At 35.8% G+C, this 12447-nt stretch overlaps 2 protein-coding genes across 2 annotated transcripts; both read right to left on the bottom strand.

Annotated features, from left to right (window-relative positions):
• Window positions 1–840: 840 nt before the first annotated feature.
• Window positions 841–4708, bottom strand: LOC105676640 (arylphorin subunit alpha). Its single transcript, XM_012374687.2, has 6 exons — window positions 4466–4708; window positions 3769–4102; window positions 2947–3377; window positions 2218–2537; window positions 1772–2124; window positions 841–1495 (listed from the first exon to the last, which is right to left on the bottom strand). The coding sequence occupies exons 1-6, from the start codon at window positions 4676–4678 to the stop codon at window positions 1086–1088; spliced, it is 2061 nt and encodes a 686-aa protein (XP_012230110.1). The 5' UTR covers window positions 4679–4708; the 3' UTR covers window positions 841–1085.
• Window positions 4709–6676: 1968 nt separating this feature from the next.
• Window positions 6677–10082, bottom strand: LOC105676639 (arylphorin subunit alpha). The gene is made up of 6 exons (XM_012374685.2): window positions 9800–10082; window positions 9155–9497; window positions 8505–8923; window positions 8107–8423; window positions 7668–8029; window positions 6677–7596 (listed from the first exon to the last, which is right to left on the bottom strand). The coding sequence occupies exons 1-6, from the start codon at window positions 10016–10018 to the stop codon at window positions 7187–7189; spliced, it is 2070 nt and encodes a 689-aa protein (XP_012230108.1). The 5' UTR covers window positions 10019–10082; the 3' UTR covers window positions 6677–7186.
• Window positions 10083–12447: the final 2365 nt, after the last annotated feature.

Here is a 12447-nt window from a genome sequence, read left to right on the forward strand (position 1 = left end):
AACACATTTTTACGTGACAATTCAGAGTTAATTAAAGAATCTAATTAAAACGTGATTAAATATGAATATTTTTTATGTTGAATCTAATAATTGTTATCAAGATCAATAATAGTGATAGTTATTAATTTAATTAATTCTTATTTTTGCTCTTATTGAATCCGTAATAGAGACTTATCAATATAGCACAACGAAATGTACATTTCCACTGTCCGCTAATCTTCTAATGCTATCTGTTCAAATGTTAGCACCGTTTCAAGTGACAGATTTTGTTGTCAATATTGAAGTAAATATGTCAATCATACTGACACGATAAAATATGTTGATGCAAAGTATTTATTATTATTTATTAAAATTACAATATTTACGATCTTATATCATTATATATAACGTACAATGCTATTGTATTTCTAAAAAAAACTATGATTGCTTAAAATTATCATTAGTAACAAATTTATAAATAATGCGCGGGTAGCATAAAGAAACACGATCTGTCGAGAAATTAGTTACTGAAAAGATGATTATTCTCAAAGAAGAGATACATACATGCTTTGCACTTTGTTTACATTGCTTTTTTAGTTTATATTATTTATATTTTTATATTCTTTTTGTGTTATTTATTAAATTTTTGGAGTTTTGCCGTCCTCCGTTTTTGCTACTTATCTATCGCAATGAATAAAAATAGAGATACACTAAATAGAATATATTATGCAAATGAAACTTTCTTTTTAACTAACTAAAATCGAATAGAATCTTGTTTCGTAAGAACAAACTCGTAAGATTGATTGAATTAGAGAATTTGGAATAGGATTTGACGCGGGTGTGAAAAAATGAGGGCAGAGATAAATGATACAGGATGTTTCGCAGAATTTATTTTTGATGCATCTCATCGGTTACATGTAAAATTTCTCAATGACGCTACTGTGCACTGTGCTTCGCTTCTCTTATTCGTACATCTCTTTTCCAGTCAGCACGATTCCCAGGCTCTTAAACCGGCGATCGCACGTGTTGATTAATTATATAAGTAGACATGCAGCAAAGCGCACCAAGTGTCATTTGACGTGACGGAACGCGCTTTATGACGAGCTTTATATGGTCATGTTCATTTCCTCCATCTGCTTGTGGAACACAAGGACGTCCTTCACGTGGAAGTTGGGCATGGTGAAGTTGTGGGTGCGCACCGGTCTGTCCAGCGGATATCCCAACGGACGGCCGTCCATCACGCCCTGACCCCAGATCGGCGAGTCGTATTTCACAGCAGTCGTCTCGTCGAAAGGCGTCACGCTCACGAAGATCTTGAGCGGCATACCCTCTTTCCAGCCCTTAGGGAGAAACAGACGGTCGGGATAACCGTAGGGTTGACCCGGGTAGGTGAATGTCTCGCCACCCTCGATAGCCTTCACCACCTTCTTGTACACGACCTCGCTCTGCATTTCGTCGGGAATCGTGTAGATGGACTCGTAGCTGTGTCGTTCGATCTTGTTCGTGCCAGATTTCACTGTAACAATTACGCAATCTCGTCAGCGATTGAGAAAACAAAACGTTAGAAGTGAAAGATTGCCTTTGGATCACTGGATGTTCTTTTTTGAAAGATTTAAAGAATATATTTGGAAAATCATTGTTTACCGTATTTTCTGCAAATCGCAAAGACATAATTTTCGATACTGTCGATTTTTGTGATCAACTATTAGATAAGAATTCTGTCGAGGTAAAGATTTGAATCCGGTAATTTTGAGATAAAATGTTGTAAGAAAAGACGAAAATCTATACTAACGGTCAACGGTCCACTGATCGACATTTACGAAGTTCATGTAGTTCTCGCTCATGTCCAGCTCGTGGCCGTGAACGTCGTATTTCGGTCCCATAAAGGTGCGAATGACTGCCTTGACGTTCCTGTCGCTGTTGACTGTGATGTGGAAGGTGAAGGGTTTGTGATTCAGACGGTGCTGGCGCGCTTTGATCAACATCGACGAAGCCTCCTTCTGGCTGCTCACCGACACGGCGTTGCTGAGCAACGAGTCGAAGGTGTCGAAGAAGGTCATCAGCTTGTCAACGGTGACGGACTCGATTGTCACGCCCGGGAAGGCGAGCTCCTCGTGCGTGTAGCTCGGCAAGTTGCTCTTGAATCTGCGCGGGAGGACGCGATTAAATATCGGATCTTAAAATTCGCGGTTTCTCATTACAGTCACATTCGATGACGCTTGGCTTGTAGAATCTCACCTCATGAAGTAGGTGACGATGTTCTTGTACATTTGATAGAAGACGGGATCCCTTTGACTGGTGGCGTAGTAATCGAGAGCGGTTGGAACGACGTTGTACTTGGTGCTTACTTCCGGTGCCATGCCGAGAACCTTCCTGTACATTGTGTCCAGGTGTCCGTAGTATTTAGGATTGACAGAGTCGGCATTACCCTGAATCACGTTGCCGAGATGATTAAGACCGTCCACGGTTTCGTAGATGTTGATGTGCTTGCCGTTCATGTCGACGAGGTGGCCGCTGTCGATAGCGTCAGAGATGCGATTGTGAGAGTCCAGCAGAGCCTGTTGGACAATCGTATTATTATCATCATGATTTAATTAATCTGCAAAAATGATAGTTTGATTCTTTTATCCTCAGACGTTAGCGAGCGTTATCAATACGTTATTTTCTACACATATAAACAGTTTTTAATCAACGCAATTATTTAAAATCAGAGAAGACCATTAAAAAATTATCTTTTCTCTTATTCTTATTAAATATTTTTTACATGTTTGCAGAGCAAAAGTTACAAATTTTCATTGGAGTTTTTAAGAAGCGTTTTTAACAACGCAAATAAAATGGAGCACATTTAAAAGATACTCTCTTATCTCGGAAATATCTTAGAAATGTAGCTCTAAAGCATTCTTACAAATTTTTTTCTTCATCTTTAATATGCGACAAATCGATAAAGAATTGACGATGTTCACCGACCTGAACGTTCCTGTGCTCGCGCATTGGGATCTCAGAATTAGCGGGGCGCTGCGGGAACGACAAGCCGTTGTGATGGTGCATCGTCGGGTAGTAACCGGTAACGATGGGCTTGTTCACGTCGACGTAGGGAATCTCACCCATACCGTTGGACAGTCTCTCCAGATAGTAACGAGTGAGGATCTCCTTGTGTATGTACAGATATATCTCGCCGCGTTTAGTTGTGGCAAGTTGTGGTAAGTTGTGCCGTTTGCTGTTCATCCAGAGCGGGAAATCGTGGTTGACCACGGAATAGTAAGCGTTCAAACCGATGTCCTCGGTGTAGTAGTTCAATTTTTCATGCATCTCCGGCATCTCATCCCTGATTACGTACCAGCCGCTGTAGTTGGCGGGAATGTAGTAAACGTCTACACCACCGACCGTTTTCTTCATACCTGTTAAAACAGAAATCTTTGGTTAATATTGGCACATAACATTTTTCTTATTACATTAGTCCAGTGCGAGGTATTTTGCCTCGCGGAAAAAATTTATATAATATCTGTTTATAAAACAAATAACTTTTGCCGATCTTGTGTTCTACTTTTAATACATTATGCATAAAATTATTTGCAGTAAAAGAACAAGTTGATTGAATTGTCGTGGCATTTGCTTTTAGAAAATCTTGAGAGATTTTCTGAGCAAAATATATGGAATATATTTGGAAAATTGGACATTGAGAAAGAAAAAATATTTATTGAAATTGTTTCGCTCGTAATAAAATTCTAATCTCCAGAATTGAACGTCGGTCGTGGATGAATTGAGATTTGATTTAATTGATATACTAACCAGAGCCACCCATGGCGATGTGATAGGCCTGATGTAAAACCTCCTCGTTGAAGTATAAGTGCGGGACCACCTCGTACATCGGGGGATGACGGATGTTCCTGGTGTCAGCGCGATGCAGCGTGGCGAGGCTCAGCATGTAAGTGAACATTTGTTCGTTCATGTGGAAACGAGCCCAGACGGCGGTATTGTAGAAAGTCTCAAAGTCCTTGGCGGAAAACAGAACGCGGAAGAGGCTCATTGCTTCTTCGCGATGATGAGAATTCATCATGGAGAACACTTCTCCACGTCGGAGCATTCCGTGTTTCCATCGTTGTAGCAATTCAGTTACTGCCGCCTAAAACAACAAATAATGCACGCGTGTTAGCTTTATTCATTAAAAATAGATTAGGGATCAGAGTTCTGCCAAATTTGTCACATATCAAAATAAATAAAACAGATTTAATGAAAAAAGTTTAGGCCCCTGAAGAGCATTTTCGAATCGTAAGATGTTATTTTAATACCTTTTTTCAAATCTCTTCGTATTTGTACTAATAATTTTACATTGATTTTAATATTTATGATTTTATTACGATGTAACAAAAAAATTACTTGTTGATTTGCGATAAGTTAGAGAAAATAGCATTAAAATATTTTATACAAAAAAAAAACAATTACTTTCTTTTACATATTACTTATCGATGTATGTATTAATATGTACCTGGTCCGTAAAAGAAGTAATGTTATCTTCGATGCTGAAGGATCGCGCTTTCTGGTAGAGCTCCGGATGATAGATGGTCGGTTGGTCGACGTGCCAGAAGAGTTCGTAGATGCTCTTCTGCTTGATCAAATACGTCTTATCAGCGGTGCGGGTGGGCACCTGCGTGGCATCAGCGAGACATGCCGCCGCTATGAACAACACAACCGCTTTCATCCTGATAGTTGCTTCGCGAAGGATCGGCCGACTTTATTCACGAGTTGCTTTATATACCAATCTTCCATGCAAAATCAGACGAGAGAAGTGCGGAAAATTTGGGAATGAGATTGGGGGACCGGTGAGATAACCGATAATGAACCAATCATGCCCTTGTTTGTGTAACAATTATCTTTACCGGTAATCATTTACCCTTTGACATGGTAAAAATCCGAGATTAATATTCGGCACGTCATATTTCACGTTATTTATAAGCGCAAAGAAATTTTTAAAATTAAAATAAATATAAAATTTAGATTAAAATAATAAATTTAATTTTTCACTTCTCCAATATTTTTAAAAAACATGATGATATTGATTTCTGTCGGCAACAGGATCGAAATAAATCACATAACAAAATTGGTTTTTTTGTGAGAAGTAAAAATTTATTTTATATATTATAATTAATATATATATATTATTTATATATTATAATTATTTATTTTTTAAAGATTTTAATCTGTGGCTTCAGTCTTTTCTCAGCAAAGAGAAAAGGAATAATTTATAGAAATATTTACAAACTTTAATTTATTATCATACGCAAAAGTTTCCAGTTAATTTATTTCAAACAAATCGGAAAAATAATTAAAAAATTAATTATTTAACAGAATGTAATTTATACAACGAATAATAATAATAATATTTAGCATATAATTAAATTTCACAATTATACCCTGATAATACATTTTTCAAAATAATTGAAACTTGCATAAAAAACCCAGAATAAGCTGAACAAGCATTCGTATTATTTATTGATAAATAGCTATCGTTTTAATTGCGGGCTTCTCGTACGACGCTGATACGATAACGAATATATAACACACATACAACTTGTTGCTTTGCGATTAGTGTTATAAATAATATGCTTAACTGTTTTAAGATACGAAAATATGAACTATCACCTAAGAAGGATTACATAACATATTATTCGTATGTAAAGCTTTTGATAACAACGATTAAATAATTAATGAAAATAAATTAAATTGACCGTTAATAAGAAACAGAATCTCAAATCTCAATATCTCAGAATATCAAAATTTCTATGTATATAAAGGACATTAATCACTAATTTTGGTAATTAATAATTAAAAACATTTTGAGAATTTTTGTAATAGAAGTTTTATTTTAGATAAGGAATTCTTATTTTCATATTTTACACATAACAAGTTCTTATTTTAGAAATATTTATAAGAGAACACAAAAATCTAAAGAAGCGTTGTTCAGTCTTTGAATAAACAAGCTTTTACTTACTTTTCGCGTTGCATAAATGTATAACTAATTTTTTATATTAATTGTTAAATTAATGTAAATGTCAATAGTTTTTTTACTTACAAATAGTTAAAAATTTAGAGAATTTTATAAAATGAGAAGAGAGGAATGATCAAGAAAGACAATAAGTTAAGAAAATTTTATTTCTCGTTAAATTTTAAATAAACTTTATTATTTTGTCTATAGGTCTTATATCTCTTCTATATCTATTTTATAAATCATAGTATTTTTCAATATATAGGAAAATTTTAATTTGAACAAAATAATATTTATAATTTGCTTTAAAAATTATCTTTTGATATAAAAAGGAAATTGAGTGCTAATAAAGTGCGCTTTATGAGGAAAGAATTTGAAACATCCATAGATAACTTTTTGTGCTTTTGATGCTTATTACCTTTTCATAGTTTTCACAAAACAACTAGTCTATCAAAAACATTTGAAATAAATGTTTTATTGTGGTTGACTGCTATAATTATTTTAATAATAGGTATAAATGCTTGCAAATTTTTTCTTTTATTTAAAAATTTTTTAAATTTTTATTCTTTACTTTTGTAGAGAATGAAATGTATTTTAGATATACATTTTATATACAGCTCAGTTACATAATTGTTATAATTTTATTTTTATGCGCTTGCCGGCTTTTCCATATGCTTTCAGTGGCGTGACATGTTTTCTGTTTTGTCGTCAAAATTATTTTTTTTTTTTTTTTAGTTGTACACGCTTATTTCATGTAAGTTGTTTTCAACTGCTGCTTAAAGTTAAATTCTTACATAAAACATTTTTATCAAACTATAACTGCTAAATTAAATTATTAAAAAATTTATTTTTAAAACCTCACATTGTTTCAAAAGATCGAGATTAAATTACACGAAATAATTAATAATTAATTTATAAATGCAAACATTAAATTAATCGGAAATAAAACGTATAAGTATGTCGCAAAATGCAATGCTTTAAGAGAGTGAAGAATTTTTGAACCGCTTGAGATTCATAATGTAAAAATGAGAAAGAGAGAGAGAGAGAGGGAGAGTAAAGGTGGGTTAAAAAAAATAGATTTTTATATATATTTTATCAGCATTCTTTATTGAAGGAAGTCATGCGATCTATATATTTGTGTGATAGAGAGTTTCTAAACGACAATTATCATCATGATCTTTTTTTTGAATAAGCGGAAGTTTGGCAGCTAGCTCGGGAGGTAACTTAGAAGTTCATCGTTTTCTCGTTCTCCATCGTGTGGTAGATGTGCACGTCCTTGAAGAGCATGTTCGGCGTGAGGAACTTCCACGGCCACATCGGTCTGTCGAGCGGGAAGCCGAGCGGTTTCCCGTCCATCATCCTCTTGCCGAAGATCGGCAGCTCCACGGTCGTCATCTTGGTCTCGTCGATCGGGCTCAGGTAGAAGAACATCTTGAATCGCATACCTTCGGGCTTGCCCTTGGGCAGCGTCAGACGCTCGGGGAAGCCGAAGAGCTTCTCGTAGTAGGTGAACGGCTCGCTACCGCCCACCGCCTTCTCCAGTTTCTTGTAGAACATATCGCCGGACATCATGTCGGACATGGTGTACATGGAGTCGGAGCTGCGACGTTCAATGCTGTTCGTGCCTTGTCTCACTGAAAGAAAAGAGAAGCGTTAATTTTTTTTCCAAGAAGAAAAGAAAAATGAAAGAGAGCAGTCGACTTACGCGTTACGATGAATTTGTCCATCTCGACGAAGTACTTGTAGTAATCGCGCAAGTAAGATATGTCCTTGTCCATGTGTACGTCGTCGAAGGCGGGTCCGAGGAAGATCTTCAGCATGGCCTTGGTCTCCTTGTCGCTGTTGATGTTGAAGCGGTAGGTGAAGGGCTTGTAGTTCAGGCAGTGGCGGCGCACCTTCATGCGCAGCTTCATGCCGTCCTTGAAGCTCTCCACGGAAACGGCGTTGTTGATGAACGTATCGCAGTTGTCGAAGTAGGTCAGCAGCTTATCGATGTTTACGGATTCGAGTTTGACGCCGGGGAAAATCAGCTCGTTTTGGGTGTAGTACGGCATGTACTTCTTGTACCTGCGAGAAGAAATCGAGTGAGATTGCGCGCACCGATTCTGAGCGCGGGATCAAGGGAGATAGGCGCGCGCGCGAACCTGAGGAAGTACGTCATGATCTTCTTGTACAGCCGGTAGAAGCCCGGGTCTCTCATGCTGGTGCTGTAGCACTGAAGAGAGCTCGGGATCATCTTGTTCTTGTCCTTGTAGTCGAAGTTGAAGCCGAGGATGTCGCGGGCGAGGGCGTCGTACATACCGTAGAAGCGCCAGTTGCACGAGTCCACGTTACCCTCGATCAGATTCGCGAGGATCTCCAGGCCCTCGGGGGTGTAGATGTTGATCTGCTTGCCGGTCTTGTCGTATACGTAGCCGAGATCGACGGCGTTCATGATGCGCATCTCCAACGCCTCGATGTCCTGCAAGGATATACGTAAATGCATTCACAAGGATAAAGTGGTTTCGCGGCGCGAAACGAAGGACGGACAAATAGATCGTACCTTCAAGTGCTCGTACTTGTAGAACGGCACGTTCATGTAGCGAGAGCGTTGCGGCATGGCGATTCCGTTGTCGTACATCAGGGTCGAATAGTAGCCGGGGTAGAAGGCCTTGTCCCAGTCGAAGTCCTCGATGTCGCCCAGATCGTTCGAGAGGCGTTCCAGGTAGTAGCGGGCCAGCAGTTGTTTGTGCAGGAAATAGTAGAAGTGGCCGCGGAATTCTTTCGGCATGTCCATGTTCTTCATGTCGAGCCAGAACGGCATTACTTTGCGGGCGTAGTAATAGTAGGCATTCAAGCTGATGTCCTCCATCCAGTAGTCCATCTTGTACTCGTCGTCGAAGTAGGGCTTGACGAAGTGTCCGGAGTAGTTGGCGTAGATCATGTAGCTGTCGATGTTGTCCATGTTGGTGGTGGTGAGATCTGTTTGCGAAAGAAAAAGGCATTTATGTACACCGGTGTACAGGATGTTCTAAAATATGTAAATGTTTATTTCAATGACATTTGTGTTGAAGAGAAATTTAATCATAATTTAAAATTTGACCAAAAAGCAGGAAATTTGTTAGAAAATTTAGGATTAAAAAAAATATTTGCGAGTTTTGGATTACTTTGTATAATTTTGTTTGCTGCATTAGAATAGAATCGTGTCCTTACGTGTGTTACCACGAGTCATCTTGATGTCGTGAGCCTGCTGAATGACAGTGCTATCGAAGTACAGATTGGGATAGATTTCGTAGGGCGCCGGCAGTCTCATGTACTTGCAATCGGGACGGTAAAAGACAGCGACGGTGAAGGCGGACGTGAAGAGGCCGTCGTTGAGATGAAGACGCGCCCAGGCGGCGGTTTTGTAGAAAATCTGGAAGTCCTTGGCGCAGTATAGGAGTTTGAAGAAAAGTTTCATCTCCTCACGATGTTCCTCGTTGTACGGCGAGAAAATGGCATCGCGGCTAAGCATCATGCCTTGCTTGTACAAGTACAGGAACTCCTGAACGATCAACTGTGAAAAAAAAGAAGGAAAAAAATTAATTAACGACACGAGAATGTATCGTCGAATCTGAAAAAATATAAAAGTCTAAAAGACATGTCTGATAGACAAAATTGAGATTTTTTTTATATATAATTATCGAACTAAAATATAAGCGAAAGAAGACACAAGTGTGATTGACGTGCGAAATAAATTTTTAGCACAATACTCTGATTTTCTAATCAGGGCGCGAAAATAAATGCAGCATTTTTTTACATATTTTTCTTTACGTTTTTTAAAAATATGTAGAAATGAATTATTTAAAGTTAAGGCACCTTGTCTTTGTACATGTCGATGTTACTCTCGATGTCATAGTTGCGGCCGATGTCGTAGAATTCCATGTCGGTGAGGGTGTTCTGCTTGACGAATAACATCAGCTCGTAGATTTTCTTCTGCTTATGGAGGAAGTCCATGTCGGCCGTCTTGCTGGTGATGCGGATGGCATCCGACATGCACAGCGCCGTCAGCGCTAACAACAGCAGCTCCTTCAGCATCGCGTTCAGCCCTCGATGTCTCAGTCTCAATTAACAACTACCTACCTCCGCAAAGAGGAACGATGGCTGGCTCCTGGACCGTTGCCTGCTTTTATACCGGTAATGCCATGATTTCGACTCAATCAATTGACCTTAAGTCGTGACCTGTTTGTGTTCCGCCCATTTTTTTTCTTTCGTTATCTTTGTTAGCGTGTTCCACCCTTTGACACATTTATTCCTGCAACTTTACTCGAAAACACTGATTACGAGCGCAAAAGAGTATTAAAAATCTATGAATGTCGTGATTATGCGCACATAAGTGGATAAACTATTATTTTTCTTGTCTATAAAATAATTTGCGTTTATAAAATTATTTCGATTTCGAAAAATTAACGTTAATTAACGTTATTGTAATATGTACATCTTGACAAGTTCAAAAAATTGTAAGAATATATAACAGTGTTTCGTAGATTTTTTTATTAGTCTTGAAATATGAATTTTTCTTAAATAAATTTGATTGTTTACTATTTTTAGCATCCATATCTCGACATTAAAATTTTGCTTATTAAAGTCCATACGAAATCAAATAATCAAAAAATAAAAATTTATTGATTACATTACATCAACAGAGATTAAGTCTCGTAAAAATCCATTCAATTTTTATCATTTTTAACTCATAAAAAACTTCTCTATAGACGCATAATTAATGAAAATCTCTTTTAAAATTTATTCTTAGATGTCCAATATAATTTTTTTTTTAATTTATAATTTTTATTGTAGTTTTGTGACAATACGCATAATTATACACGATATAAGTATGTATAAATTTAATTCGTATTCTCGTATTTTTGGATTAATTAGAAATTTGTAGCAGAAGTCTAACATGTGTAACAAGTGTAACATGTTATCTTATGTCATACGCTTATTTTTCATTAGTTGTTATGTCTGTATTTTTCATGCTTTGCTCCGCTTCAAGCTAGTATGTGTGATAACAACTTGTGTAATTAAGATATTTATAAACATATTTAAGGCGGTACCTATATTCTCCATATAAAGATATGTCACTATAAGTGAAATTCCTACGCGTAAACATGATTATTGCATTAATAATAAAGAAACGAGCCTCTCTTGATTTCGCAATTTTAACGTTTATCATCTTTCTTTCTTTCAGTTTTCTTATTCCTATTTTTTTAAGTAAAAATACGAAGATATCAATTATTTTTAGTACAAGAGTTTAATTTAATATTTGAAAAAATATATATTTTTTCGTATATTAATCTTCACAAATAACAGTATAAAAAACTTGTTTTTTTAATTTAAAATAAATATTATTGTTAAAGAAAATAAAAAAATACTGCAACTTTTTTATCACAGTACATCCTATATAAATATCTTTTAAATTAAAGAATTTTTACAAAAACTATATCTTATTTGTCTGATTTTGCTGATAATTTATGAAAATAGATAAACATTTACTGTTAATTAATAGACTCTGTTAGCATGTTGATAGATTGACAGCATATTTTCTATCCGTTTGTCAATATTGCTCATTGCTTTTTGCTTATTGGGGATTTTATGATAAAAATTTAAATAAAAAACAGGATCGTGTTGGAATTAGGTAAGAAATTTGGCAATAAAATAATATTGGATAGTAAGTAAGGATATTAAAGAATATTTATGGAAAAGAAATTATTCATTATATATTTGTTATATTTTTTTACTTATACAAAAACATTACAGATAACACAAAATCAATTATTATTATTAGTTGCATAATACTCATACAAATTGCAATTACAAACTTGCAATTATAGTTACGAATTTGTAATTACATAAAATTACAAATTTTTGGAAACAAAGAAACGATTATATAAAATAGGATTTGAGACATTGTCTATATAAATGTGGGGTTAAAAGAATCGCATTGTTCTCAAGCTTTTAGCTTGAGACATATGTGTTGTAGGGGTGTCGTGTGCAATCGTGTAGATATACGTATTCTAATGCTTGACGACACGCGCCAGTTAATCGCGCGACCAGCCGGTTTTTCAAAGTTTATCAAGTTCATTCTTTGATAATTGCTGGATGATTAAAAATTCCAAATAACAAAATTTATTGCACAAGCAATAAGTCCGAATTTAACGTAAATGAGATTGCATATACTTGTATTTTTCCATTACATAGAGCGGTCGAACGATACAATTGAGAGAGGAGTGACGATTCCTTATAAATTGCGTATAAAAAAATTAAGCCATAAAAATCTCTTTAAACAAAATTTTTCCAAAAAGTTTCAAAAATCGTGAAATTAATAACATTTTTTTAAACTTGAATAATTTTTAGCTGTAACTTAAATTGTCCTATGTATCTCAGTTCTCCTTATTATTCAATATTTAAAAAGGAGTAAGACGATAGAGTGAAAAACATTGTATATCTCTTTAAAAAATTCAAGTTTA

Source organism: Linepithema humile, chromosome 3, assembly GCF_040581485.1.
Source record: "Linepithema humile isolate Giens D197 chromosome 3, Lhum_UNIL_v1.0, whole genome shotgun sequence".
NCBI lineage: Eukaryota > Metazoa > Arthropoda > Insecta > Hymenoptera > Formicidae > Linepithema > Linepithema humile.